This window comes from Chionomys nivalis, chromosome 6 (genome assembly GCF_950005125.1).
Source record: "Chionomys nivalis chromosome 6, mChiNiv1.1, whole genome shotgun sequence".
NCBI lineage: Eukaryota > Metazoa > Chordata > Mammalia > Rodentia > Cricetidae > Chionomys > Chionomys nivalis.
Genome location: NC_080091.1, coordinates 100,324,444 through 100,351,517, shown reverse-complemented (window position 1 = coordinate 100,351,517; position 27,074 = coordinate 100,324,444). Strand labels below are relative to the sequence as shown.

Below are 27,074 nucleotides of genomic sequence, written 5' to 3'. Positions count from 1 at the left end.
CTTGTATTGTGTATGGTGGGGGCAGGGAGGTGAATTCTCCTTCTTCACCGTGTATCAGGAGCTGGGTTAGGTACGCCAGAAAATGTCTTTGCTCTCGGAGAGTCAGTTTGTCATTCATTCATGCCATAAATGAGGCCATTATGGAGCGGCTGGTTTTAGCTCAGCAGGAGGAGGTCGTTATGGAGCAGCTGGTTATAACTCAGCAGGAGGAACTTGCTAATTACTAGAGCTGTTTTAGTAGAAGAGACTGTCTTGGGAACTGCTAACTCACCATCACCCAAAGTGACTTGGATTTGCATGAGTCACTTTCTAAATTTTGTTTTGAACTACTTCCGATTTAGGTAACACGCAGAAGGTGAATTTAGTCGACATTTAGACATGTATGGTTTAGCTGTTGACATAAAATACACCTCTAAGCAATCTTGTTGAGAAAATACACTAAGTGTTCAATCGAGGAAGGCAAATTCTGAACAAGTCCCATTTCGTTTGAAGGGTTATTTTTTTGGAGTAGACAGGATTTTTAAGGAGCTTTGAAGAAAAAGCTGACACTTATTATTCTAAAGATTTATTATTTGGAGGCTAGAGAAATGGCTCAGCAGTTCAGAGCACTGGCCGCTTTTCCAACGAACCTTTGTTCAATCCCAAGCACCCACATGGCAGTTCACAACCATCTGTAACTCCAGTTCCAGGAGGTCTGACACCCTCTTCTGGCCTCGGTGGCCACTAGGCACACCTATGGTACATAATCATTGATACAGGCAAAATACCCATACACATAAAATAAAACAAGTCTTTTTAAAAGATCATTTTCCATTGTGCGTGTGGTGTGAGTCTGTGCGCAGGCGTGAGCTCGTGAAGGCATCAATCAGATCCTCTTAGAGACGGAGTCATAATGGGTTTGTAGCCACTGCTGTGACTTTGGTGAATCAAACTCAGGTCCTCAACAAGATTGCTTTCAACTGTTGAGCCACCTCTTCAGACCTGAGTAAGCTGTCTTTAGAACATTGAGATTTATGTAAGTTGTAAAGCAGTGTGTGCCCAGTGTAGTGGATTGAATGAGAATGTCTGAGACCTCAGTGCCTGCCCCCTAGTGAGCACTTCCTCCAACAAAGCCGCAGGGTACTGTAACAAGGCCACTCCTTGCTATGAGCCTATAGGGACCGATTTTACTCAAACCACCACAGTTTTTCCATTCAAACTGTTCTGCTCACCTTTGTCCATTTCCTTGGCCTCCTCTGCCATAATGCCCGTCAGTGAGGTTTATTTTTGAACATGTTCTTACTTCGGGGCAGTACAGAATCCTGGCTCCTCTTAAATATTTCCTGCCTTTGTCCTGCAATCAGCTATTTCTCCAAAGAACCTAGTTTTGTAGAATTCTATAACAACCAGTTTGGTTGCTAGATATGTGTGTTTCAGAGGAGATGGGATTTGCCTACAGGATAGAATTCATAATTGCTTATAAAAAGTTAGGGACTCCAGTACACTGGTCCCCTCCCATCACAAACTGCTTGTGCTCAGGTATCACCTGGCCTTTGTCCCGTGACCCTGTGAGTATGGGCTTAAGAACTGTTACCAGAAAGTGCTAATGCCAAAGATGTTCTGGTGTTAATACTGTGGGCAAAAACTCCTGATATTGGCAGGCTAACTCTTTGGTTTACAAATCGGATAAAACAGCTGTTGACCCGAGTCATCTTCTCTCTAGGTTAGTGCTTTGGAGCAATTGCCTCTAAATATTACAAGAACTCTTAAGAGCAGACATTCACACCTGTGATCTCTGTACTTGGAAGAGAGAAGAAGATCAGTGAGTTTGAGGCCAACCTAGGCTATGGGGGACCCTGATTTTTTTTTTTTTAAAGACAATTAGTAAAACCTAGGATGAGAGAAGCCAAAAATGTGCAGCCAGACACTTCCTGTTCTGACTTTGATATTTAGTCTCACATTTACTCATCAGACATTTCTTCATTTCCTCAGATTGTGCCGCAGTCAGAGTCTGGGCTCGCCCAACGGCACGCCGATGGAGACAAGTGGAGGAAAGGAAAAGATAAAGTGGACAACCACCATTATTATCAGCTCATCTCTTAAGGTAAGGGGGCATTTAGACCACTGGTCTTCCATTACAAAGCTTGCAGCACCTCATTGAAGACGGAATCCGCAGTTAGGGAACAGGAAGTAAATGTGCCAAATGTAAGTTAGTTATATGTGTTCTGCCATCGCGTTCAGAACCCTACTTCCTAAGTGTGAAAGTTGGGAATGTTCTGGTGTCCTTTATAGGTAGGGTCTATTAGCTCAGGCCTCAAACTTGCTGTGGAGCTGAAGACACGGGAGTTCTAATCCTGCCTTGGCCTTCCTTCGACTGTGTGCAGTGCAGTGGTTACCGGTGTGTGCTGCCGTCCCGGTCCAGTGCTCTTTTATATTTCCTTAGTGCCTCTTTTTAAAATGTCTGTTTATTTATTTGTTTATTTTTACTTTTGTGCTTACTTCATTTATTTTTCTGAGACAGGGTCTCATGTAGTGATAGTAACATCCAGCTGCTACAACTGAGATGGCCTTCAGCCCCTACATCCCAAGTGCCGGGCATACAGGCATGTGCTGCCGTGTCCTGTAGTGTATTCTGATTCTGAGTTCACCAGTACACTAAATACTCATTAGATCAGAGCCCCATGTCTGGTCGTCTCATCGCATTCAGAGATGTTCAATGTTTCAAATGCGGTTTTTGATGTTATTTGCCAAAAAGATCCTAAGTAACAGATCTTTGTGATTCTTTGCTAAAAGAGTTGGTTACTGTAGACTTTTCTCATTATTTTCTTAAAATTTCACTTGCAAACATTTTATTTTTGACTCATATACTAAATATTGGGCCATGGTTTTCTCTTGTAGTTTTGCAGAGTTGAGTGGTTTTCTTTTGTGGTCTACCCTAGGCCCATAGTTCTCATATGCGTATGTAGCCTAGAAATCAAGGCTATTGCTAGCCTTAATTAAGAGTATTGCTAGCTAATAAATAATTACAAAGATGAAAAAAAGTGAAAAAAAAAGAGAATATTGCTAGCTGTTGTACTTTCAGGAAGGTTATATTTTTTATTTGTGATGTATAAACAAAATGAAACAGGTCTTTGCTGTTATTGTTTTTTTCTGGGGGGAGTGTTTTGAGACAGGGTTTCTCTGTGTAGCTCTAGCTGTCCTGTAACTCACTCTGTAGACCAGGCTGGCCTCAAACTCACAGAGATCCTCCTGCCTCTGCCTCCTGGGTACTGGGATTAAAGTGTGCACCATCACTGCCTGGCTGATATACTCCTTTTTTTAATTTTAAAGATATGATGAGCATCTTAGGCAGTTTGGCTCTTACATACCTACTGCATCTTTCCATATTTTAAGATAAGTGTCTGCTAGCCCGACTGTCTAGATCCCCTGTGGACCCATTTTTATTAGCTACTGTTTACGTAGTTCTCTGTCATGTCAACTTCTATGTGCCTGGCTGGTGTGTGTGTCTGTGTATTGTAATTTATATTTTAAAAATTGTACAAGTAATTTGAAGTCTTTAATATATTTAGAAGAGTAAGCTCTTCTACAAAGGCCTTAATTCTGTAATAGAATTAAATTGATGCTATTTGTCAGGCAAAACAGAAAACTTCATTTTAGATGAATAATGCATCAATAGAAGTCTTAAATATCACATAAGACTTTTAAAAATTGCCTCACCGAACTGGTCAATGCGGAGCACCTGTGTAAGCTCCTGATTTGATTCCAGCACTGGAAACAAATCTCACATTTATAATTCAGATTTAACTGAGAGCTGTTTATCTGCTAAATTTGGCCAACCAAGCTGTGTATTATCAGTTAACCTTCTGTGTCTCTAGAACTGGGAAAGCAGGCTCTTGGTTTCCTTCTGTAATGGGCTTTGGGAAGCCCTGTTTGAGAAATGCTTCTCCATGGCGCTGTAGGTAGCAATCAAGCGTCCTTTTAATCCAGCTTCAGGGACTGCAGTGGTCTGAAGCTTCTGTGTCCCTGTGAGATCTGCTCTACTTTGTCAACAGCTCTACCCAGCTTTCACTCTGCCGGTCTCGAATTGGCAGGTGCCCTTGGGGAAGAGACGGCCTAGATGCTGGGGTCATATCTTTGAATTTCTGTATAGATCTTGGCCTTGTAATTTCTCGCTCTTCTGCTAGCTCTTTGATGCATTTGTACAGATTTGTTTTCAAACTGTCATTTTCAAGTTTCTTCAGCAGGAGAGTTGACCTAAATTACTGAATCTGCTATTGCTGGAAGCAGTGCACAATTTAAAAACCACACAAGAAAGGGCCATGGTTGAACTGGACAAAGCCTCAGTAACATAAAATACTCTATTTAGGAAAGAAAGTAGCATATATTTTAGACTATGCACTTAAATTATATTTTTATAAAGGAAAATGTAAAGTCAGTTTAGGTAAGGTGTGTGTGTGCACGCACATACGTATGTGTGTCATGTGTGTATACATGTATATGGGTGCAAATGCTTGTATACACCCTGCAGAGGCCGGAGGAGGATGTCATGTGTCCTGCTCTTCCTTCCTTATCCTCCTAATTCTCTCACTGACACTGGGCCTAGGCTGGTGGCCAGCAAGTCCAGTACTGGGGTTATAGACATATGGCCATGGCTTTTTTCAGGCCACTTCTAGGGACTTCCTAGCATGGCCAGGAAGTGCTCTTGCCCATTGAGTTATCCCCCAGCACATGGGTAATTTTTTTTAATGTAGAGGCTAACTTGAGTTCTAGCCAATTAGGATATATATTAACCACTTAGGTTTTAGCCCTTTGCCTGATATGATCTAGTATTTTTGGCAGATTAGTAAGAAAGGTAATTATTTTTAATGGTAATACTTAAATCATCATACAGCAGTGCTGCCTCTTTGTTTCTGGCTCACCACAGGAAATATAAACAATGATCAGGAAGCTGGTTGTCACCTAGAGGGTATTCTGTGTGTGTGTGTGTGTGTGTGTGTGTGTGTGTGTGTGTGTGTTGGCCTCCCAGCCCCTAAGAAACAACTCCAGCCTCTTCCACAGCCACACACTAGTGCACATAAGAACCCACTGCTAGGGGCCGGGCGGTGGTGGCGCACGCCTTTAATCCCAGCACTTGGGAGGCAGAGGCAGGTGGATCTCTGTGAGTTCGAGACCAGCCTGGTCTACAGAGCTAGTTCCAGGACAGGCTCCAAAAAAAAAGCCACAGAGAAACCCTGTCTCGAAAAACCAAAAAAAAAAAAAAAAAAAAAAAGAACCCACTGCTACACACTAGTGCACATAAGAACCCACAGCCACACACTAGTGCACATAAGAACCCACTGCTACACACTAGTGCACATAAGAACCCACAGCCACACACTAGTGCACATAAGAACCCAACTAGTGCACATAAGAACCCACTGCCACACACTAGTGCACATAAGAACCCACTGCCACACACTAGTGCACAGAAGAACCCACTGCCAGATCGTTTCTTAAAAAGAAGTTTCCCCAAAGCCAGTAAAAGAGTCGGAGACAGCCTCTGTTCCCCGTTAGGAGTCCCACAAGAGGACCCAGCTACACAACTGTAACATAGATGCAGAAGGCCTAGGTCAGTCCCATGCAGGCGCCCTGGTTGTCAGCTCAGTCTCTGAGCCCTGATGAGCCCAGGTTAGTTGATTCTGTGGCTTTTCTTGTGGTGTCCTTGACTCCTCTGGCTCCTTTCCTGGATGGAGACAGAAGAGGGGGTTGAGGGGAAGGGGGAGGTGGGGAGATGGATGGGAGTGGAGGATGGGGTCAGGCTGCGGCTGGGATGTAAAGTAAATAGATGAATTGCTGGGCAGTGGTGGCACATGCCTTTTGTTTGGTTGTTTTTTTTAATTATTTATTTTCATTTTATGTATATTGGTGTTTTGCCTGTATGCATGTCTCTGTAAGGGTGTTGAATCCCCTGGAACTGGAGTTACAGACAGTTGTGAGCTGCCATGTGGGTGCTGGGACTTGAACCTGGGTTCTCTCGAAGAGCAGTCAGTGCTCTTAACTGCTGAGGCATCTCTCCAGCCCCTGGTTTTTGGTTTTTTAAGACAGAGTTTCTCTGTGTAACACTTCTTGCTGTCCTGTAACTCACTCTGTAGACCAGCCTGGCCTTGAACTCAAAGAGATCCACCTGCCTCTGCCTCTCAAGTGCTGGGATCAAAGGTATGCACCATCACCCAGCTGGCACAGGTCTTTAATCCCAGCACTTGAGGTGGGGGGCAGAGGCAGGCAGCTTTCTGTGGTCAGCTTGGTCTACAGAGAGTTCCAGGACAGCCACAGCTACACAAAGAAACACTGTCCTGAAAAACAGAAGAAAAAAAGGAAAAAAAAAAAAAAGAGTTTTCTGTGGTTCTTCTAGTTTTTAGCTCTGTAACACTGCTCCCTAGTTTTATCTCTATCAGGAATGGTCTCACTCCTCTTTGTGTCTGGTGATAAATCTTTAAGTGGAACAGTGACAAAACAAACCATTGAACACTTTTAATTTAGTCCTAGTTGTAATAAAAATCATTTAAGGCATGTCTTATGTTTGTGTTTCTGAAAATTCTTTCAAGAATTATGAAATTGCAACTGCCCTAGAAAATCGAAGCCACAAGGTTCGGTACTCAGATACATTGGAAAGAGGATCGATTGTCTTCTCTCTGTCTGGTATGGTATATTTGCTAATTGCCTTTACTTCCTTTTAAATATGTGGATGTACATATTAATTTTTGAAATTCAGTAGCAATATAATAGCTTAATGTGTTATCTTTTAGAAGAGTATACGGGCTGCATTTTGCTTTTGCTGCAAAATCACGCGTATGGCCAACTTTAGGAATCATGCCTTTGGTTAAATGGGATCTGGTAGGGGATGGAAAAGTGCTTGCTTTGGGACTGAGGCGAAAATAGAAAAGTCCTCTTCTCTCTCTCTCTCTCTCTCTCTCTCTCTCTCTCTCTCTCTCTCTCGCTCTCTCTCTCGCTCTCTCTCTCTCTCTCTCTCTGTGTCTCTCTCTGTCTCTCTCTGTAATATATTAAAGTTAACAGAGGCCAGCAGCAGACCTTGGCCAAATTTACATACCCAAACCAATATATGATGTTTTCCCATTAGTTTTATTTGCTGGAAAAAAGATCATTAGAGAACTTTATGGGAACAAATAAACATTCTGAAATTCTAAAATTGTGGGTGAGTCATGGGCAAAGTACAGGACTAAATTAGGCTAAGAAGGTGCTGGGAATATTGAGGTGCAGCTCCATCTGTGCTTGGGAAGTAAGAGATGTGACAAGGGGGGTGGAGGAAGGGAGCCGTCTCCGTCTGTGTCCAGCCGCAGTGCAGGCTGTCCAAGGCCAGCCTGGACCACACAGTAAGACCATCTCAAAATAAGAAAGAAAGAGAAGATTCTATTAGGAGGGTTACCGCTCTAGCAGAGATTTTGGATGGCAGGTGCTTTCTGAGTCATCTAGAAAGACCTTCACGCTGAAAATTACCTGGGTCCAAAATCATTCCTCTTGGCTGAATAGAAAACACTCAAGAGAGAAAGAAGTCAAGTGTTCTCGGTGACTTGATGTTTTCGTTATCATATGTATGTTCAATCCTCTGACAAGCCCCACAGAGAACTACTCTCTCCATGTCCTGGAGGAGGACAGTGAGGATCAGAGAGGTCATGTAAAGTGCACACATGCATTCAGTCACTGATCACACGCTGCTGTCTAGTCTTACCTACACATTCATGCCACAGCTAACCCAGCTTTCCCCTAAGACCACTGTGGTGAATTGGCCCCATTCCAGACATCATGTATCTGCTCACTGGGGTTGTTTTCATTTACCTGATTCCTGAGCTTCTAGGAAGGTTTCCAACAAAAGTTTTGAAGATTTACTTTAAACTACCTATCTCGTTGATTTTTAGCTTTTGAAAGTCAACACAGGATCTTCCGAGGTGCAGAAGGGTTAACACATGGAGTGCTTGCACGGTAGTGGGTGTGGGGAGGGCATGGCTCCTTCCTGGATGCCTGTCCCTGGCCGTTTATTTGTGTCCTTTGGAATAGCCTTTCTAATAAGACAGTAAATGTTTCCAAAAGTACTTTAGTATGAAATATATTTTGAGACAAGTTCTAGCCAGGCAGTGGTAGTGCACGCCTTTACTCCCAGCACTCAGGAGGCAGAGGCAAGTGGATCTCTGTGAATTGTGAATTCAAGGCCAGCCTGGTCTACAGATTGAGTTCCAGGACAGGCTCCAAAGCTACATAGAGAAACCGTATCTCGAAAAACCAAGAGAGAGAGACAGAGACAAGTTGTTATTCTATAGTCCTGGCTGGTTCTATAGTGCAGGATGGTTTTGAACTCACGATTCTCCTGTTTCAGTGTTCCATATGCTGAGATTGTACACATGCACTACCACACTTGGATTGAAGGGTTGACTTTTAAAATAGACTTAATCTTTTAATTAAAATTAGGCATCACTTTTATGTGCCAGTGCCTTAGATAGAAAAAAAATTACTGGGCAGTGTTTTCCCTTTAAATACTTGGAACAGTCACTCTGCTATAAAGAGCATGGCAAAGAAAGACCCAAACCACCTTGTTATATAAGGATTATAACAACAGATTTATATGAATATGTAAATGAGTTTGGGGTCCCTGATCTTATGGAATTCACTTTATATGACCACATTATATTCACCTTTTCTAGGAGTTGCATTTTTATTGATGGATGCTAAAGAATGTATATCAACGGAGGAAATATTTCTAACCAAAATTGAGAAGTTTATTAACATTCACCAGAATAGTTTTTTGGTTCTGTTTGCCCCACTGCATGGGCCTGAAGAATGGAATCTCATGTTCAGGATTCATCAGAGGTATGGACCAGAGCCCAGCCCGGGGTTTTGTTTGTATTGTTTACACTGCTTTGTTTACTTCAGTTCTTAATGCTTGTAGGCAGTTGAGTTTTGTTTTGCTAGAAGACAAACTTTATAACTTGCCATTTGTAACCAAACAGGGCAGGGCAGACAGCTGTTCCTTAGGTTAGGACTAGAGTTGATTTGGTTCAGACCTATTCTACAAAAGCAAGCCAAAGTGAGCTCTGAATTCTGGTCACACAGCCACCTCAGATCCTTAAGAACAATGCGGGCATGACTGGATGGGACAGAGTAGAGCACAGTCTCTCCGTGTCCTGCTGTGGACAGAAAATGTGACCTCCCCCCGCCACACTCTTTTCAGGTTCTTGGGCAGTAACTTACGAATACTTCCTGTACACAACACATTAAATGCTGCTGACCTCATGTGCACTATAGCTAAGGTAAGCCCCGGGGGGCGGGGGGGAAGGTACTCATACACAAATACACGTTGGCCAGAGATTTTAAGGTTTTTGTTTTTAAATTTTTGAGATAATTACTCCATTTCTCCCTCCCCTTGCTTCCTTAAAGCCCTCCCACGCACCCCAACTCTTTCAAGTTTATGGCCTTTTTCTTTAGTTGTTACATGTATGTGTTCCTAAATATATAAGTACAACCTGTGCAGTCCCTTTAATGTTACTTGTATGTGTAGGATTTCAGGCTGACCACTTAGTACTAGATAACCAGTGTAGGGCTCCCCTGGAGGCTGTATCTCCTGATGTCAGCATCCCCAGCTGCCTGCAGTGCTTCGCCTAGACTTGGCTTCTCATGCTCTCTCCCCTTCCATGTTAGCACGTCTACTGGTGTCTCTTTTATGGCGTGTTTAGACATCCATATTGATGAGACTTCATGGGTATAGCTTCTGACATTTCTAGGAGACAGTCTCCCAGCAAACTCCCTACTGTCTCTTTAAAACTCTTTGGGACCCTTTTTCTGCAAGGACCCAGCCTCAGGTGCAGAAGCCGTTGGCCCTTGGCTCTGCGTCCTCATCAAAGAGAAGTTTCCTGGATGAGAGGCGAGGCCCAAACTTACTTGTCAATAGGACACAAATATTTAAAGTGTAGTTAGGGATTGTGCTGGTTTAGAGAAGTGGTGTTTGTGGGTTCTCCAAGTTCATGACTTCACTAGTCCCAGGGAGTTGGCTAGGTTCCTGGTAGCATGCATGACCTCCCTCTTGTTGACCAGGTCTTACGTCCAGTTCTTGGTTCTGCTAAGACATGTTGTCATCACGCTGGTCACTGTGGTCACAGGCGGCACAGCTGGGGAGGACTGTTGTTGCTTCCGTCATTTGGAAGCTTGCATGGCATCTTCTGGGACCATGAAAGCTAGTCCTAGAAAGCTGTCAGGTCCACTCTAGCTCTGGGCCTCAGTGCCCAGTCTGAAGTGTGTAGAGCCTTCAGCAATAGGGACTTACCTTCCCCATGTGGGGCAGCCAGGGGCAACAGCCACAGCCTATAATGTTCGGGAGTCTCTTGGACAACCCCGCCAGCAACTCAAAAGAGGACTTCTCATGCCGAGTGATGGGGTTTTTGTTAGATTGTTTATGGCTCTTGGAAGCATTGGCAGCCCAAGTGAGAGGATCTAAGGCATGCCACCACTCCAGTAAAATGAATTTTTAAATATATGATCCTACAGAAAGACTGTTTCTGTAACTGCTGTTACATGTTTACATCTCCCTCCAGACTGCCTCCAAGCCAGCCTTAGACAGCATCTGCTATAGAATGGTGGCAACCAAAGCTTACATCATAGAGCAAAGCCCTGTTTGGAGAACACTCCAAAAGATAAAACTGAGTACTGATTCAGTTAGTCCAGATTCAGAGTTTTGATTATAAGTGTTCATTTAGAAAAATATAAAAATAATTAAACTTATCAAATTATAATGTCCAAATGTCTATTTAAGACCATTTATATTTAAAATAATATGTATACAATTAAACATGATTTTATTTTGGGAGTTTGGTTGAGTGATTCCTTTAATGTTTTGGAGTGTAGTTGTGTGGGACAGTGCTACTCGGGCATATATAGGCCCTTGCTATAACACTGGAAAAGCAAAGAGAAAATAATTGGCACAGTATGTGGACGAATAAAGCATTTTGACTACATTTTTTTGATGTTATAAAACAAATTAGTTTGTATTGAATCTTCTAAAGAAGTACTTTTTAAAAAAATTATTTTATGTGTATGGATGTTTTGCCTGTGTGTGTGTGCGCGTGCGTGTATCACATGGGTGCCTGGAAAAGCAGCCAGACCACGCCGTTCCTCCAGGCTCTGGAAGGTGAAGGCTGTGTACCACTCATCTGTACATCAGAAACTGACAAGCCCCCAACTGTATTTTTCTAGAAGTTCCTGTGTTCCTGCAAATAATTTTTTGACATTGTAAAACATACTAGAAACATCATCTTAATGATTTTTATTTATGAAGCAGAATTTTTACTTTATTCCAACGTTTTCTTCAGAGGTAGACTTTGTTTTGATTTCAATGAGTTCTTCTACTCGAGCTAGAACACTTTCAATCAAGTCAAATGTGAAAAGAGCTGAATGCAGGACCTGAATACCAAGAAAAGAGCATTACTGTGGTCATTACTAGTCTTTTTGGGAGAGGGTCTCGTGAAGGAGCCCAGACTGGCCTCCAGCTGGCAATCCTCCTGTGTCAGTGGGATTCCAGGCCCACGTCCCCACACCCAGCAGAAATCTGTGTTATTAACGCGGTTTCTAAAGCGCGCATAGAACAGACCTCAGACTGGATGTAGCTTAAAATTTTGGGAGTTACCTTAAGTTGCATTTCAGGAGGCATAGCAGGGATTTCTTCTCCACCTACAGTCACAGAGCAGACGCCTTTGCACGTCGAAGCTGCTGTAAGGGAAGAAAGAACTTTTCATGCACATGCAGCCACCTCAACAGCCCCCAAAGTCAGCACTGGGCAAATGCTTTACTGCCGAGCTGATCCCCAGCTCCACCTGCCAGACTTTATTACATCTATCTATGAACTTTGTGTGTGTATATTATGTGTGGCATGGTACATGTGTGTGTGGGGGGGGGTCACAGGACAACTTGGAGGAGTTAGTTCTCTTCTTCTACCGCTTGGGCCCCAAAGATTTAACTGAGGCTTAGGGCTTGGCAGATGGCAAGCATCTATTGGGCCATCTTGTCACCTTTCAGATTTTAATAACAATTTAATTTAATAATAATTTACAAGCTACTTTAATCATTGATAATTTTAAATTGTGTCAGCGAGGTAACACCTTACAAAATATTTGTTACCAACAAATAAACTTAAACACTAGAATTGTGCAATGTGAACGGATTCTTTAGAAAACAGCTTTACTGGTTAAGAATCATTTTAATTACACAAATAAAGCTTTCATGGCCTCTCACTTTTGCATAAAATGAACATGTACTAAATGTGAAAGTTTGGGGCTGAGAGCACTTAGCACTCTAATAGCACCCACACGGAGGTTCAGAAACACCTGCTCCATTTCCAAGTGATCCACCCCCTCTTCTGACTTCCATGGGCTCATACACACGTATGATACACATAAATGCACACACACATAAAATATTTTTAAAAATATGATCATTTCAGAATTTGAATTTCAGACTTAATGGAAAATAAAACTATATGCCACTAACCTTGGCTGTTTCGTTGGCTGTTTTTAATTTCTGCTTCATAATGTGCTTTTGACATATTAAGTCCTATATGAAGTGGCTTTAAAAAATTATTTTCAATCTTTCCAAGTTCTGTCCATAATCCAGTCTGTTCAGAAGATTAAATGAACAAATTAGTTCCTTGGTTCAGCATCCAGAGGATGCCTTCTGTTAACACACACGCACCTACACCACTGGAGAGACAGCGGTGTTGGTGTCCGTCAGAAGTGCCCTCTACAACCGACCCAGGCAGCACTGCTCACCACTGCGCCACCTAAATAGCTACTGGTTGTGAGCTGTGCCAGAGTGAACTGTGACGCCCTGCCATCTCCACATCACTTTAAGAAGGCTCCTCACTGGACTCATCAGTCAGTGTGCTTGGCCACGGGTCACATTCTAGGGATTTGTTCTCTTTCCTACTGATGGAGACTTTTAAAACCGAAATAATTTGACCAAGGTAGAGGGTTACTTTAGCATTATTTTGTCATATGTCTGAGAAGTTTTTCATGTCAAAATCATTTACAACTGTGGTACAAAAAAAGGGGGACAGTAATGAAGTTTTAACTTAACTTTTTTTTTAAAAAAAAAAAAAGGACAGATAAATACAAGAAATTGGTGGTATAAGATCCCAGGTACTCTTTACACTAGAAAACAGAGTTTACAAAGAGAATTCAGTTATCTGTAACCATGACAATGAGATGGAACACTTTACAGTGAGCTTATGGGACGCTCCTGTAACAGCTGATAATGATGACCCCACACGCCTTTCCCTGAAATCTCTGGAGCGTTCATGCATTGCTGGCAGGGATGTTAATCTGTCCAGTCACTACAGAAGTTGGTATCAAGGTTCCTCAAAAAACTACAAATAGAACATATCAGAGCTAGCACACGTAGTGATTCTCATCCAAGCTAGGTGCCCATCAACAGAGGACAGAAAGGAGAATGTTGTGTGTACACAATGGAGTATCAGTCACCATAGTCAAAGTGCCTTTCCAGAAGAGTGCATGAAACTGAAGTTAATCTGATGTGAAATAAGATACTCAGACAGTCCTCATATGCAGAATCCAGCTTTTTTTTTTTAAAGAAAAAGACATGAACACAGAAGAGGGACTACTTGAAAGAGGAACCAGCGGGAGAGCAGGAGGAGGCCAGAGTGTAAATGGGGTCACAACGACAGACGATTTTATGTGCGCCCGTGAAAGTGTCATAATGAAATGCATTATTTGGCCAAATAATATGTGCTAGTAAAAAGACTTTCAAAACACCCATCTTTTAAACAATGTCTCTTATCCTGCTGGGAAATAACTAGATAGGAATTCAGACTTAATACCTATCAGTGCGCGCAACGTCTAAGGACTAATCTGGGAAAACAAACAAGAGTGCATTTTATGATGACTGCATTGCAGAGGTGCCTTTAAAAACAATGTCCAATAAAGGAGAGTGCAAAAATATGTTTCCTAGCAGGAAAACAGTAAGTTGTGGTATATCCACATAATAGAAAACTACATAGACATTTTTTTCTTGAATAAATACTGAATGGAAGAAACCACTTTATATAGCATGACTTCATTCTGACTTAAAAGAAAAATGTGGCAACCTCACCTCCCAAGGGCAGTAATTACAGGCAGGAGCCATGGCATCAAGCTAAGGGCATTAATTTATTTTAATTTGTAATCCATAACATTAAAACATTTAATAAAAACACCCTTCAAAATTAGGCTAAAGAGAATTTCTTTCACATGCTGTTTAGCATAATTCCATCTTTCCTGTAATGAACTGTACTGCTTTTGGAAGCGTGTAGGCGTAAAGATGCTATGGAGATAAAAATATACTGTCTTACAGGAAAGTTACCACATCTTTTTTAAAACACAAAAGAAGAAAGCTTAAGATTTCTTTCATCTTAAAAAAGTAACAAAATTTTTACAGTGTTTATAAGGATTGAACTTTTGAAATCCTCACGATTGCCTGCGTTTCATTTCATATCCAAGTCACTGACTTAACAGTTCTGAAACCTTCTGAGTTGTCTTAACTATGCATTAAAACTTCACTGCAGCCGGGCAATGGTGGCGCACACCTTTAATCCCAGCACTCGGTAGGCAGAGGCAGGCGGATCTCTGTGAGTTCGAGGCCAGCCTGCTCTACAAGAGCTAGTTCTAGGACAGGCTCCAAAGCAACAGAGAAACCCGGTGTAGAAAACAAACAATTCACTGCAGCCTACCCCACCCACTAGACATTTTTACAGCACAGTGAGGTAGGTTCTGAAACAGGAATCTTGCAAAGACAGAGTCAACCATAATAAAAGAAGAAATGGAGCAGAGCATGCACTGGGGATGTTTGGGCCCACAGAACACTCACTGGGGACGCCCACCCCACCAGAGCACACAGGGGATGTCATTTCCCGTGTCCCCCCCCCCCCCCAGAACACACACCCGGGATGTTTGGTTTCACAGAGCATGCACCGGGGATGTGTGTGTCGCCCCCCCCCCCACTCCCCGCAGAGCACGCACTGGGGATGCCCCCGCCCCTCGCGCAGGGCACGCACCGGGGATGTTTCATCTCATCTCGCTTTTTCACTGCAGTGCTAAGGATTGAACCCAGGACCTCACAACAGGCAGTTATTCTGCCACTGAGCTACAACGCCACTCCTGGCACATTAGAAAGGATTTGAGTGAAGAGGACAGACGTTAAGCAACAGCACAACTATGGCTCTATTTTAGAATGATCTTGCAATTCAAAACAAGTAACCACTATCTGAAGAAACCCAACAGTAGAGAACGTGAGCTATAAAAATTAGAGATGGGAACTATTCGTCTGTAAGAGTCTAAAAATGACAGGAAACTAAGTGTGGGAGAAAGCACTGAAAACGCACAGGGAGCCCAGAGTGGGAGGACACTGGGCGAGGAGGACGTAGAAAAGTGGAGGTTGGCTCCAACTCAGGTTGGTCAGAAAAAGAGATTATCACTCCTGGTGAATCACTTAATATTGGAATGGACTTCTGTCTCTCCCCGTGTGCCCTTCTGGCCTTTTAGTTTTTCATCTCTTAGCACAACTAAACAAAAAACTGGAACTGGTAGGGGTTCCTCCAAGTAAAAAGGCACAACCCCGCATCACCACGGTGCCACGGTCACTGTAAGCGGCCAGAAGCTGCACTTCTGCTTTAGACAGGGCCCCGCTCTGCACTGCAGGCTGGCCTGGAACTTATGATCCTTCCGCAGCGGTCCCTGTCAGTGCCACGGCGCAGAGAAGTCACACCTGGACGGAAGCTGTCAGTTACTTGCTAACCACAGTGGCTAAATTTGCTTTTCCTTGTAACTGTTGTTAGGAATGTTTCCATTACAGACAGGCTAGAAAGCGTAAAGGCATCAACGTGGCAAGTGAGAGAGGACTTCTACCAATAACTCCCGGGGATGGAAATGCTGATAGTGGCATACAGATAAAAAACAAAACCCAATCAACAAACAAAACCAGTATTTGGTTCCTAGGGAAAAAGAAACCATTAATAAGGCAGCCCTCTCAGTCATTTTCTTTCTTTCATTATAAAATGTGCACACTAAGCTGTAGCAAGGCATTACCTATGGGTGTCAGGATAGACAGCAGAGCCTCTAGAGAAAGTCCTTCCTAGTCGTGAGAATCCCTGTGTCAAGCAAATCCCACCGTCTCTTGTGTATGTTCAGCCTTCCTGACTATGGCAATGTTAAACTCACAGCTTCCCTAAGATACCTGCTGAGGTCCAAGGCCCAGGGCTGCTCAACTTATATTGTACTTTTTTGTTTGTTTTTGCCATAGCCCCTTTAGGAGGCAAGGGTTAGTTTAATTTCAAAAGTTCTACAAGGAGTCATAGCTAACTTGTATCACTTTCTAGACATCCACATTTGAGCCAATGATTGACCTTTCCTGAGAGAGAAGGATTGATGAGAAGGGAAACAAAGAGCACTTTTCTTCCAGCATTGTGAAGAAAGGCACACAGCACCTGGTCAGGACAGCGGTCACCTGTGTCGGTGAATGGGTGGCCAGTGAACAGGACATAGGGGAACATCTGTGGTGATGGTAAATTTGATATACATGTCTGTGCACTTCATTTATGTAAATTTTACTTTCAAGAAAAATGCTGACATATATTTAACTCTGCCTAATAAAATATATGCTGAAATATTTGGGACAAAGTATATTGATAGCTACAGTTAATGTTGAAATGCACCAAAAATTACAACAATGAGAGCCGGGCAGTGGTGGCACACACCTTTAATCCCAACTAGGGAGGCAGACAGGTGGGGGTCTGAGAACTCAAGGCCAGTCTGGTCTACAGAGCTGGTTCCAGAGCAGCCAAGGCTACACTGAGATACCCTGTCTTGAACAGCTGCTGTAAAGGTCTTTCATCGCTGCTGGACATTTCAACATTTTTCACAATAAAACAATCATCTAGTGTAGACGAAGCCCAGTGTCGAGTCCGCTAGGTCCACTCAAGGTCCTGCTGCTCCTCGGACTTCTCATCCCCAGGTGTGACTTACCCGAGTAATAAAGTCCAGACTGGCATGACTCGTGTGGTTACAGGTAACAAGAGAGCAGATATTAGAATGGAGTAGGCTGGAAGGAGCCTAAAAGTGAATGTGATTTCACTGCATGACAAATCTCCCTCAAGTAGCTTTCTATTTATTGAATACTTCTAATGAAGTGCTATTAAAAAAGATCCATCTTCCTACACACCATTTAAAAGCACTGTTAACAAACTCAGTTTTGGGGCTAAATATGTTTCAGTTTGTCATGTCTGATGAGGTGATTTAGGATAATTTTATTTCATATAACTCTGATTAAAATCCTGAGCTATATACAAGCAGAAGAGACTGAGCAAGGAGTTCATGTGTTTTGGCGCTCCACAAGGCCAGTTAACAGGTGACCAGCAGGGCTGTGGCGGTTTGACTGTAATTGGCCCCCATAAGCTCATAGAGGGGGCGCACACTAGGAGGTGTGGCTTTGTTGGAGGAAGTGTGTCACTGTGGAGGCGGGCTTTAAGATCTCATATATGCTCAAGCCACACCCAGCATCTCCATTCACTTCCTGTTGCCTGCAAGATGTAAAAAACTCTCAGCTCTTTCTCCAGCACCATGTCTGCCTGCATGCTGCCATGTTCCCTCCATGATGATAATAAACTAAACCTCTGAACTGTAAGCCACCCCATTAAATGTTTTCCTTTATAAGAGTTGCTGTGGTCATGGTGTCTCTTCACAGCAACAGAAACTCTAACTAAAACAAGGGCCTAGCAAGACTTCCTAAAAAGAGCAGAGACAGAGCAGGAAAAACACATTAGATGTGAGAAGCCACGTGTGCCTGGGAGCCGACAGGAGGTGTCAGAATTGGTACCCAAGTTTCACAGCTGGGTAAGAATAATAAAGGTGGGCTTAGGACAGGGGTAAAAACAGCTCATGCATTCTTAATATACTCACAGAGTCTTTCCCAAATAATTCACTTACTTGATTGTCATTTTCATTATCTTTGATAACCAAATACCTCAATAAATTTAATGAAGCCATAATCCTGTTAATTAAAAAATAACTTGTTATCTTCAGTATAGATTTATATAACCAACAGCTAAAATATATTAAGCAAGTTAAAAGCTTGGAAATACCGCTGTCAACACAGCTGCCCTTGGACACTATCCCCACCCATCTGTGGAGTGGTAGCAGCTCCTCGCTGTCCTGATGTGAGCTCACAAGACTACGTGAGCATTATTTCCCCTTCGCCCCAGAGACAGCCTGGCTGTCCTCAAGACCATCATTTCTTCTCCACATCCATTCTAATACACCAAAGGGAAGTTTACACTCTACGTGGGAAAATAGACCTGAAAAACAAATCCAAATACTTAATCCCTTTACGCACTGTTTTTGTGAGATTCTTAAATTTTAGTCAGAAATGCTGTGGTTTCAAATCTCTGTGTAACGCTGAGATAGAAAATCAGTCACTTGGGCTGTAGAGGTGGCTCAAGAGGTTAAGAGCACTGACTACTCTACCAGAGGTCCTGAGTTCAATTCCCAGCAACCACAGGGTGGCTCACAACCATCTGTAATGAAATCTGATGCCCTTTACTGGCCTGTAGGATATATGTAGGCAGAATAATGTATACATAATAAATAAATAAATAAATCTTTAAAAAAAAGAAAAGAAAAAGAAAATCAGTCACTGTCCTGGAAAGAAGAGGTTTTGCTTCTATCTAAGTCACTGAGTAACTTAAATAGGAAAGGCTTACATACTTTTATGAACTAATTACAGATCCTAAAATCACAGGAAATATTTTCTTAGTTTAGGAATTTTACTCTCAGAACCCTGGTGATGGTCACCTCACCTATCTGAGCTCTGCAGTAAGTCTGTTTCAGCACCCTCAGGAAGGAACAGTACCAAGTCCAACAGCGAAATCAGCTGAGGGCCTGCAAACCATTTGTTAGATGTTTTCTGAAAAGCAAAAGAAAGATTATGAAATGTTCATGTAATAGCATGATAATGTTGCAAATTGTTATAGATTCTCTAACTCTCATTTCTATGTGCCATTAACTTTCTAGACCTAGTGAGGGTCTTGCCGCCTGAGAACCCTGGGGATCTTTTTCTATGTGGGGTTATGCATGGCCACATACAGATGAGACTCAAATTTGTATTTTTCTGAGAAGTAATACAGTTTAAGTTTATAGTTAATGAAATTCAGGGGGACAGGTTTTCTTTTTAAACAGGAGATTATACTTTAATATTACAGACAGAAAAATCCTGTGGGTAAGCCAACACGGACACATGCCACACATGAATAAACCGGTAACTAACCCTCACCTGGGTCTGTATTCTTACCTTAAATGACGCATCAATCTGATTTTTGATATTTTGAATTACGAAGCCTTCCACACCGGAGTGATTACTTGTATTTAATAAGCACCTTTAAAGCATAATTATAACACATGAAATTATATTAAATTGCAATATAATAGTGATAAAAAAGTTTACAATTCAATTGGGCCTCACGTAACTTCTGATTATAAACTTCACAGTGGGGACAATTATCAGCGTGGCCAGTGACCTGTGCAGTTATCCTAACAGCTTTTGCTTTCACTACCTGGTGAACCTCATGTACAACTGGGTCTTTAAAACAACTTTTATAGTGTGTGTGTACACATGTGCATAGGTCAGAGAATGGGAGTGTTGTTCTGTCAGCTGGTGTGTGTGTGCGCATGCACACATAGGCCAGAGAAGGGCGAGTGTCCTGTTCTTTAATATGTGTGTGTGTGTATGTGTATGTGCTCACGTGCACACATAGGCCAGAGAAGGGCGAGTGTCCTGTTCTTTAATATGTGTGTGTGTGTATGTGTATGTGCGCACGTGCACACATAGGCCAGAGAAGGGCGAGTGTCCTGTTCTTTTATGTGTGTGTGTATGTGTACATGCTCACGTGCACACATAGGCCAGAGAAGGGTGAGTGTCCTGTTCTTTAATATGTGTGTGTGTGTATGTGTATGTGCTCACGTGCACACATAGGCCAGAGAAGGGCGAGTGTCCTGTTCTTTTATGTGTGTGTGTATGTGTACGTGCGCACGTGCACACATAGGCCAGAGAAGGGCGAGTGTCCTGTTCTTTAATATGTGTGTGTGTATGTGTACATGCGCACGTGCACACATAGGCCAGAGAAGGGCGAGCGTCCTGTTCTATCCATATCCTTGTTCTTTTGAGACAGGGTCTCTCACCGAACCTAAAGCTAGGCTGGCACAGCAAGCCCCAGCAATCCTCTAACCTCCCACCCAGCACTGGAGTTAAAGGCACATAGAGTCATGATCAGGTTTTGTTATTGTTACATGCCCCCCCCCCCAACATGTTTTCTCTGCGTAGCCCTGGCTTTCCTGGAATTCACTTTGAAAACCAGGCTGGTCAAAGACCCTCCTGTCTCCGCCTCCCAAGTGCTAGAACTAAAGGCAGCAGCACCACTGCCTGGCTGTCTGCCCAGTTTTTGTGTTGATTCTGGAGATCTGAACACAGGCCCCCATGCTTGTGAGAAGGTGCTCTTACCACTGGGCCACCTCCTCAGCCTTCAAACAACAAATTTCTATTAAGCCGTGCATATAATTTAACATGCCAAGAGTGAGCACCGGTACAAGCTCAAAGCACAGAGCTGCTCCCTGTGAAAGTAGGCTGCTGCTGGCTTATTCGCTGCGGGAAACCTTACGGCACTGCTAATGGCTTAGGTCTCCAGTGTCCCCAAAGGCTCATGTGCTGGTTCTCACTCGGTGGTGGTGGCATCTTTAGGAAATGGGGCCTCATGGAAGGAAACTAGGTCCCTAGGGGCATGCGCTTGAAGAAGGGACCGGGACTCTAACCCTTTCTACCCACCTGTGCCTGTGCCCCTGGCCACAACGAGGTGAGGTGGCCTTTCTGCTGCCCTAAAGCAACAGAGCCAACTGCACAGACTGAGGCCCCGAGCCCGTAATGGGAAGCTACTACGAGAAAGGGGTCTCTCGGCAGAGTACGGCGGGACAAAGTGAGAAACCTGGTATAAGATCTAAGGGCCGAGGCTGTGTGAGCTGGGCCTGACTCTGTTGTCAGAGGACTAGGACATGCCCTGGGATGCTAGAACTCTACACTCCCCGCATCCCGACATTGCTTCAATCAGTTTGTACCTCATTCTTAGTACCCAGCCCAGGGTGAAGTGGGCTAAGATGGTAGGCTACCGTCAGTGTTGTTGGAGTACACCGCCTCCTAGTGGAAGAGGAGTGGAATCTCCCGTACACTGTGCGATGGCCTTAGAAAGCCTCTATTTATTACAGAGTTTTCTAACGTTTAACTTGTTGCAGAAAACTCTACTAAAAACTCTGCTGGTAAGATCTCAGAGTAACGGAGTGACTGGCCTGTCAAAGTTAAAGATCTCCGTGGACCTCAGTTCAGTTATAAACAATGAGACTATTGAACTCTAAGGTTCTAGCAGGAGCATTATCAATCTCTGTTATTTTTTTAAGACTGCTTGGAGTTTTTTTTTTAATTGTTTTTATTGCACTATACATTTTTCTCCACTCCCCTTCCTTCTTCCCCCATGATCCCCACACTCCCAGTTTACTCAGGAGATCTTGTCTTTTTCTCCTTCCTATTCAGATCCATGTTTATCTCTCTTAGAGTAAGTTTACAATATTTCAATTAAACTAAAACTTATACACTGCTATTCACATAATAGACATATGTTTCCAAAATACTTGATAAGCTGATTCTTTAGCTCTTACAGATACTGAACTATATTGTACAAATATTGTACCTTTAAATAATTACATGCCATTAGTAGGTTTCAATCAGTCACACACTAGGTTATTATCCATGGGCTATGTTTTAAAATGTCTCTTAAAAGCTCATGTGTTAAAGACTGGGTGCAGCCGACAGACTTCTGTGAACTGACTGATTAGCTGTGAGGGCTCAAATCAACCAGCAGATCAACCCGTCAGTGAGTCATAACAGAACGGTCCTGCTAAGAGGTGGGGACAGGAAGCAGGTCTCTGGAGGCAGGCCTGACAGGATGGCTTGTCCATGACCCTTCCTGTGAGGTGACCAGCTCTGCTCCATCATGGCCTCCAGACACCTCCTCCACGAGCTCTGTCTTACCACAGGCCACGGATGACACACTGAACCCAAACAAACCTTTCTCCCTAAGTTGTTGTCTCCATTACTTTGTCAGGGCAAGAGAAGTGCCTAGCTCGCCAGCTTGATACATACATACCTAAATAGTGTGTTTGCCTTGATACATACCCAAATAGTGTGTTTGCCTTGATACATACCTAAATAGTGTGTTTGCCTTGATACATACCTAAATAGTGTGTGTTTGCCTTGATACATACCTAATAATGTGTGTTTGCCTTGATACATACCTAAATAGTGTGTTTGCCTTGATACATACCTAAATAGTGTGTGTTTGCCTTGATACATACCTAAATAGTGTGTGTTGGCCTTGATACATACCTAAATAGTTTGTTTGCCTTGATACATAACTAAATAGTGTGTGTTTGCCTTGATACATACCTAAATAGTGTGTGTTTGCCTTGATACATACCTAAATAGTGTGTGTTTGCCTTGATACATACCTAAATAGTGTGTGTTGGCCTTGATACATACCTAAATAGTGTGTGTTTGCCTTGTGAATCCAGTTTGTCGATGTACAGCTGGAGCAAAGCCAAGCCCTTTTTCCTCTGGAATGAAACAAATGATACTATTACACGAAACATTTACATCTAGTTATTTATTAGCATTTCTCACTGTGACTCATAGCTAGTCTCCAATCATACATACCAATGTCTCAATGGGGCAAAGTGTCATAACTTTGACTAAGCCCTAGAAATAAAGAAAAAACATTTCAAGTTCATATATACTTTTGACCACAATGGAAGTTAAAGGAGACACCCAGGCTAAGGAGACGAGCTCCCCTGGCCTCACGGCTACGTCTACGGCAAACTAACTGCAGTCAGCTCTGCACACAGGACAAAGCGAGGTGTGACTTGGTGCGGTTTCAAAGGCAATGGTGATTTTCAGTTATGTATAGAATAGCAAGAAAAGGAAATCAAATATGCAGAAGTACAACACACTCATTAAATGTAACCAAGCTTATGTAGTAGCAAAAGACATTCTTTTCTATTTAAACACTAAGAATTTTCTACACTCAGAGCGAACAAAGATGGAAACAGATGGGGAGTGCAAGCCAGGAGAAGGTCACCAATAGCTGTTTAGGTTAATTCTAGGAGCTGGGGGAAACTCAAAAAGAATAAAATTATTTTAAATTATAAATTAATCAAAATAGAATTTAAAACTCAGTTCGGTAGTCTTGCTAGCCATATAGTCTGGCTTTTGGCACAGATGGCAGACCATTTCCATCAGCACAAAAACTCAACCGGAAGCAACAGCAGCACCTGCAGAGGCTGAGAAGGAAAGGAACTGCAGACATACATTCCCTTGGCAGAGTTCAGAATAGGCAGGGAGCCGTTTTAGAGCGGAATATATATTCTGCTTACCTGAGGCACAGCGAGAAAACTCTTGATTTCTAAGTACCGATGGAGTAGGCTGTTGTCTTCTAATCTCAGTAAGCTGTTCTCCAGAAGTTCCTACAGATGAAATGCACACGTACATTCAAGGTGAAGTTGACAGTTGCGTTATTTTTAATATTTACAATGCTAGCAGACCGGCTGGAAAGATGGCTCAACTGAGGAAAGGGCTTACCCAAGCCTGATGATGACCTGAGGTCCCCAGAACACATACAATGGAGAGAACTGGCTCCTGCAGGTTGTCCTCTGACCTCCACAAATGCACGTGTATGCGTACACACACACACACACACACACACACACACACAAATGGTAGCAAATGAATCTTACCAGTCCTTTTGAGAAAACAGATTGTTCTGTTCTGAAAGAAAACATTGACTGTTATCATTAAGGTTTTCGCGTTGTTTTAGAATGGTTCCGTACTTCAGGAGAAGCAAATACTGAAACACAAGGTCTGTTACAGCTGTGATGACCGGCCTACACCTGTAACACTAGCACTCAGGAGGCTGAGGTAAGAGGATCTAGCATTAGACACTAATCCATCCTCATCACAAGACTGTTCCAAGATTAACTAATTAAATGAGGTGTATGTTAAGGAGAAATTCTGTTGCTGTTGCTTTTCGCCACAAGGTCTGGGGTCGCACACCCTGGCCTCAGCACTGCATGTTGCTAAGGAAGAACTTGAACCCTGTTCCTGCTCCCCCAGGACTGTTCAGTGATGCCATCTGATCCTGAGATTTCATCTTACCTTTGCAGAAGCACTTCAATGTGTTCCATGTTCAGCTGCAAAAGGTGCAATGGGCTAAAATGGGAAAGAATAAAAAAAGATGTTTAGAATAGGCAACTTCCTCTCCTAACCACTGATAGACAAACCCAAGAGACCACATGCCAGATAAGACCTCAGCACTGACCTCCAATCACAGCCCAAACATCACCACACACACACAGAGAAATTTATACACATACTATTTGGCTCAGTCGTTAAGAGTACTGCCTGCTCATCTAAAGGTCCTGAGTTCAATTCCCAGCAACCACATGGTGGCTCACAAACATCTGTAATGAGATCTGGCGCCCTCTTCTGGCCTGCAAGCATGAATGTAGGCAGAATACTGTATACACAATAAATAAATCTTTAAAAAGAAGAAGAAGAAGAAGAAGAAGAAGAAGAAGAAGAAGAAGAAGAAGAAGAAGAAGAAGAAGAAGAAGAAGAAGAAGAAAGAAGAAGAAGAAGAAGAAGGAAGAAGAAGAAGAAGAAGAAGAAGGAGGAGGAGGAGGAGGAGGAGGAGGAGGAGGAGGAGGAAGGAGGAGGAGGAGGAAGAAGAAGAAGAAGAAGAAGAAGAAGAAGAAGAAGAAGAAGAAGAAGAAGAAGAAGAAGAAGAAGAAGAAGAAGAAGAAGAAGAAGAAGAAGCAGCAGCAGCAGCAGCAGCAGCAGCAGCAGCAGCAGCAGCAGCAGCAGCAGCAGCAAGAGCTAATGGGCCAAGCAGTGATTTAATTAATACAGTTTCTGTGTGGTCATTTTGGGGCTGAGCAACCAGTGACAAACAAGCGGCCTCCTACTACACAGAGTGGTTGTTCCCTTAGTCAGCAGAGAGGGCAAGCCTTTATCACTAGAGGTTTAGTAATTCTGGGTCTTCTGCTTCCCCCAGCTGAGAGGTCAGCTAACAAGATCGCTCAAGGTCCCCTATCAGTGAGCAAGGTAGGAGGCCTCTCGCCCCCTTCTCTGGCTGTGTGCTGTGTAGCTCACAGACCTCCAGACACGGAATACTGTAGCCTGTGCCTGCGGGGCTCACAAGCCCCCCCCCCTTCTCTCTCTTACAGCTCCACTGGGGGAGTCTCCCCATCCCAGGCATTTCACCTAGCACTCAATGTTGGGGGGTTCTGTTTCCTTTATAACCCCAATTTCAGTATGGCTGGATTTCACCTGTCTGTCTCCATGCCTTTCATGCCCCCACATCTCCCTGCAAGCCACACACTAACTTGTCTTTTCTCACACGGCTGGAGACACCCAAAACCTCCAGGCATCCCTAATCTGCCATCTCTCCGTGTACAGTGTGTTAGTATACATGCAAAGGATACTAAGTCAGTCAAGAGTTTGATATTGACTCTTACCTTAAGACCATTGGAAGCTGATCAATACCGATGCCCTGAACAAATACTAGGTATGTCAGAGAGGCCACAGAGTCTGCCAACTGTCTGTCTTCTTCTTCCTCCAACTCAAGGCAACCCCATGTCCTTTTTTTCCTTCCATGATTAAGAATAATTTGGGGGACAGGGTGTCCAATTTCTGATAAAAATCCCTGTGAAATGGGTTTTTAAAAAAGTAAGCTATTGATTGGTTGGCAAATTAACTACATTATCACCCCTTATTCTATATCCACACCCTGTATAATCCCTTATCTTTTTGAAGGTGTATAGAATTGTGATACTTGCTTTAATGATCAGTCCCACGATTAGACTGTCTCAGACACTGATGGTACTTAAGTGAGTGTGGTGGTTTGAATATGAATGGCCCCATAGGTTCATATATTTGAATGCTTAGTCACCAAGCAGTGGAAGCATGGCCTTGTTTAAGAAGCTGTGGTCTTACTGGAGGGAGTGTATCAGTGGAGGTTTCCAAACCCCAAAGCAGGTCTAGCAGTGTCTCTCTCTTCCTGCTGTCCGTATGTCTGAATGTAAAACTCTCAGCCGGTTTCCCAGCACCGTGTCTGCCTGCATGTTGCTGTGCTCCCCACAATGAGGATAATGTACTGAACCTCTAAAACTGTAAGCAAGCCCCAGTAAGTGCCTTCTTCCCTAAGCACTGCCGCGGTGTCTCTTCACAGCAGTAGAACACTGACTACGCCGGGGAGGACGTCTGCTGGTCTCAGATCAGTTGGTTCTGAGTTATTCAAAAGATTGCCCTGATGGGACTGACATATTCAGGCTGCTTTTTTTTTTTTTTGCTTTGTTTTATTTACTTATTTACATATTTATTTTGAAACATCAAAATAAATTTTGAGACTAAAATTAATAAAGTATCCACACAAATGAGTTTTGTTGACAGCCAGACTGTCTGATTGCTAGACAGAGGGCTTTAGCGTGAGCTAGAGCAAACCACTGCAGGGGACTGGAGGGATGGCTTAGCAGTGAGGAGCACTGGCTGCTCCTGCAGCTTGCAACCATTCATAATTCCAAGAGATCCAATACTCTCTTCTGGCCTCCTTGGCTGTTGTACACCCGTGGTGCACATAAAAAAGTCATACACTTTGTAATAAAATAAAATGAGTAACTTTAGAACACAAATGAAGCTGGACATGGTGGCATGCGCCTTAATCCTAGCACTAGGAGACAGAGGCAGGTGGATCTCTGAGTTCAAGGTCAGCTTGATCTACAGGGAGAGTTCTAGTATAGCCTGAGTTATATAGTGAGACCCTGTCTCCAAAAAAACTAAAAATAAAAAGAGAAAAAGACAGGAACCATTTCAACATGAAAAAAATATAAGTGCTCCAGAGAGAGCGGTGGATGCTGGGCAGTGACCGG

The 27,074-nt window shown here is 43.1% G+C and overlaps 2 protein-coding genes across 4 annotated transcripts in view; one reads left to right on the top strand and one right to left on the bottom strand.

The window, feature by feature from the left end:
* The first annotated feature begins 1,977 nt into the window (after positions 1–1,977).
* Positions 1,978–10,700, top strand: C6H1orf146 (chromosome 6 C1orf146 homolog). The gene is made up of 5 exons (XM_057772904.1): positions 1,978–2,083; positions 6,564–6,657; positions 8,673–8,838; positions 9,200–9,278; positions 10,557–10,700. Exons 1-5 carry the CDS (start codon positions 2,015–2,017, stop codon positions 10,698–10,700), a joined length of 552 nt encoding a protein of 183 aa, XP_057628887.1. The 5' UTR covers positions 1,978–2,014.
* Positions 10,701–11,297: 597 nt separating this feature from the next.
* The window catches only part of Glmn (glomulin, FKBP associated protein), a 34,018-nt gene continuing 18,241 nt past the window's right edge, over positions 11,298–27,074 (bottom strand). For 2 of the 3 annotated variants that reach the window (XM_057771930.1, XM_057771929.1), the window contains exons 8-19: positions 25,665–25,852; positions 24,304–24,357; positions 23,886–23,916; positions 23,526–23,615; positions 22,810–22,851; positions 22,636–22,709; positions 19,348–19,432; positions 18,857–18,963; positions 17,988–18,051; positions 12,505–12,628; positions 11,645–11,727; positions 11,298–11,421 (exon numbers count right to left, since the gene is read on the bottom strand). In XM_057771930.1, coding sequence (XP_057627913.1) covers positions 11,305–11,421; positions 11,645–11,727; positions 12,505–12,628; positions 17,988–18,051; positions 18,857–18,963; positions 19,348–19,432; positions 22,636–22,709; positions 22,810–22,851; positions 23,526–23,615; positions 23,886–23,916; positions 24,304–24,357; positions 25,665–25,852 — 1,059 coding nt within the window. In that variant the 3' untranslated portion in view covers positions 11,298–11,304. The remainder of the gene's footprint in view (positions 11,422–11,644; positions 11,728–12,504; positions 12,629–17,987; positions 18,052–18,856; positions 18,964–19,347; positions 19,433–22,635; positions 22,710–22,809; positions 22,852–23,525; positions 23,616–23,885; positions 23,917–24,303; positions 24,358–25,664; positions 25,853–27,074) is intronic. The other variant, XM_057771931.1, reaches the window with a different exon arrangement.

Excerpts from the sequence above, each read along its gene's own strand:
- C6H1orf146 (XM_057772904.1), top strand. The coding sequence starts at position 2,015 with ATGGAGACAAGTGGAGGAAAGGAAAAGATAAAGTGGACAACCACCATT. Across the intron at positions 8,839-9,199 it reads ATGTTCAGGATTCATCAGAG|GTTCTTGGGCAGTAACTTAC; the intron begins GTATGGACCAGA and ends CACTCTTTTCAG. Across the intron at positions 9,279-10,556 it reads TCATGTGCACTATAGCTAAG|ACTGCCTCCAAGCCAGCCTT; the intron begins GTAAGCCCCGGG and ends ATCTCCCTCCAG.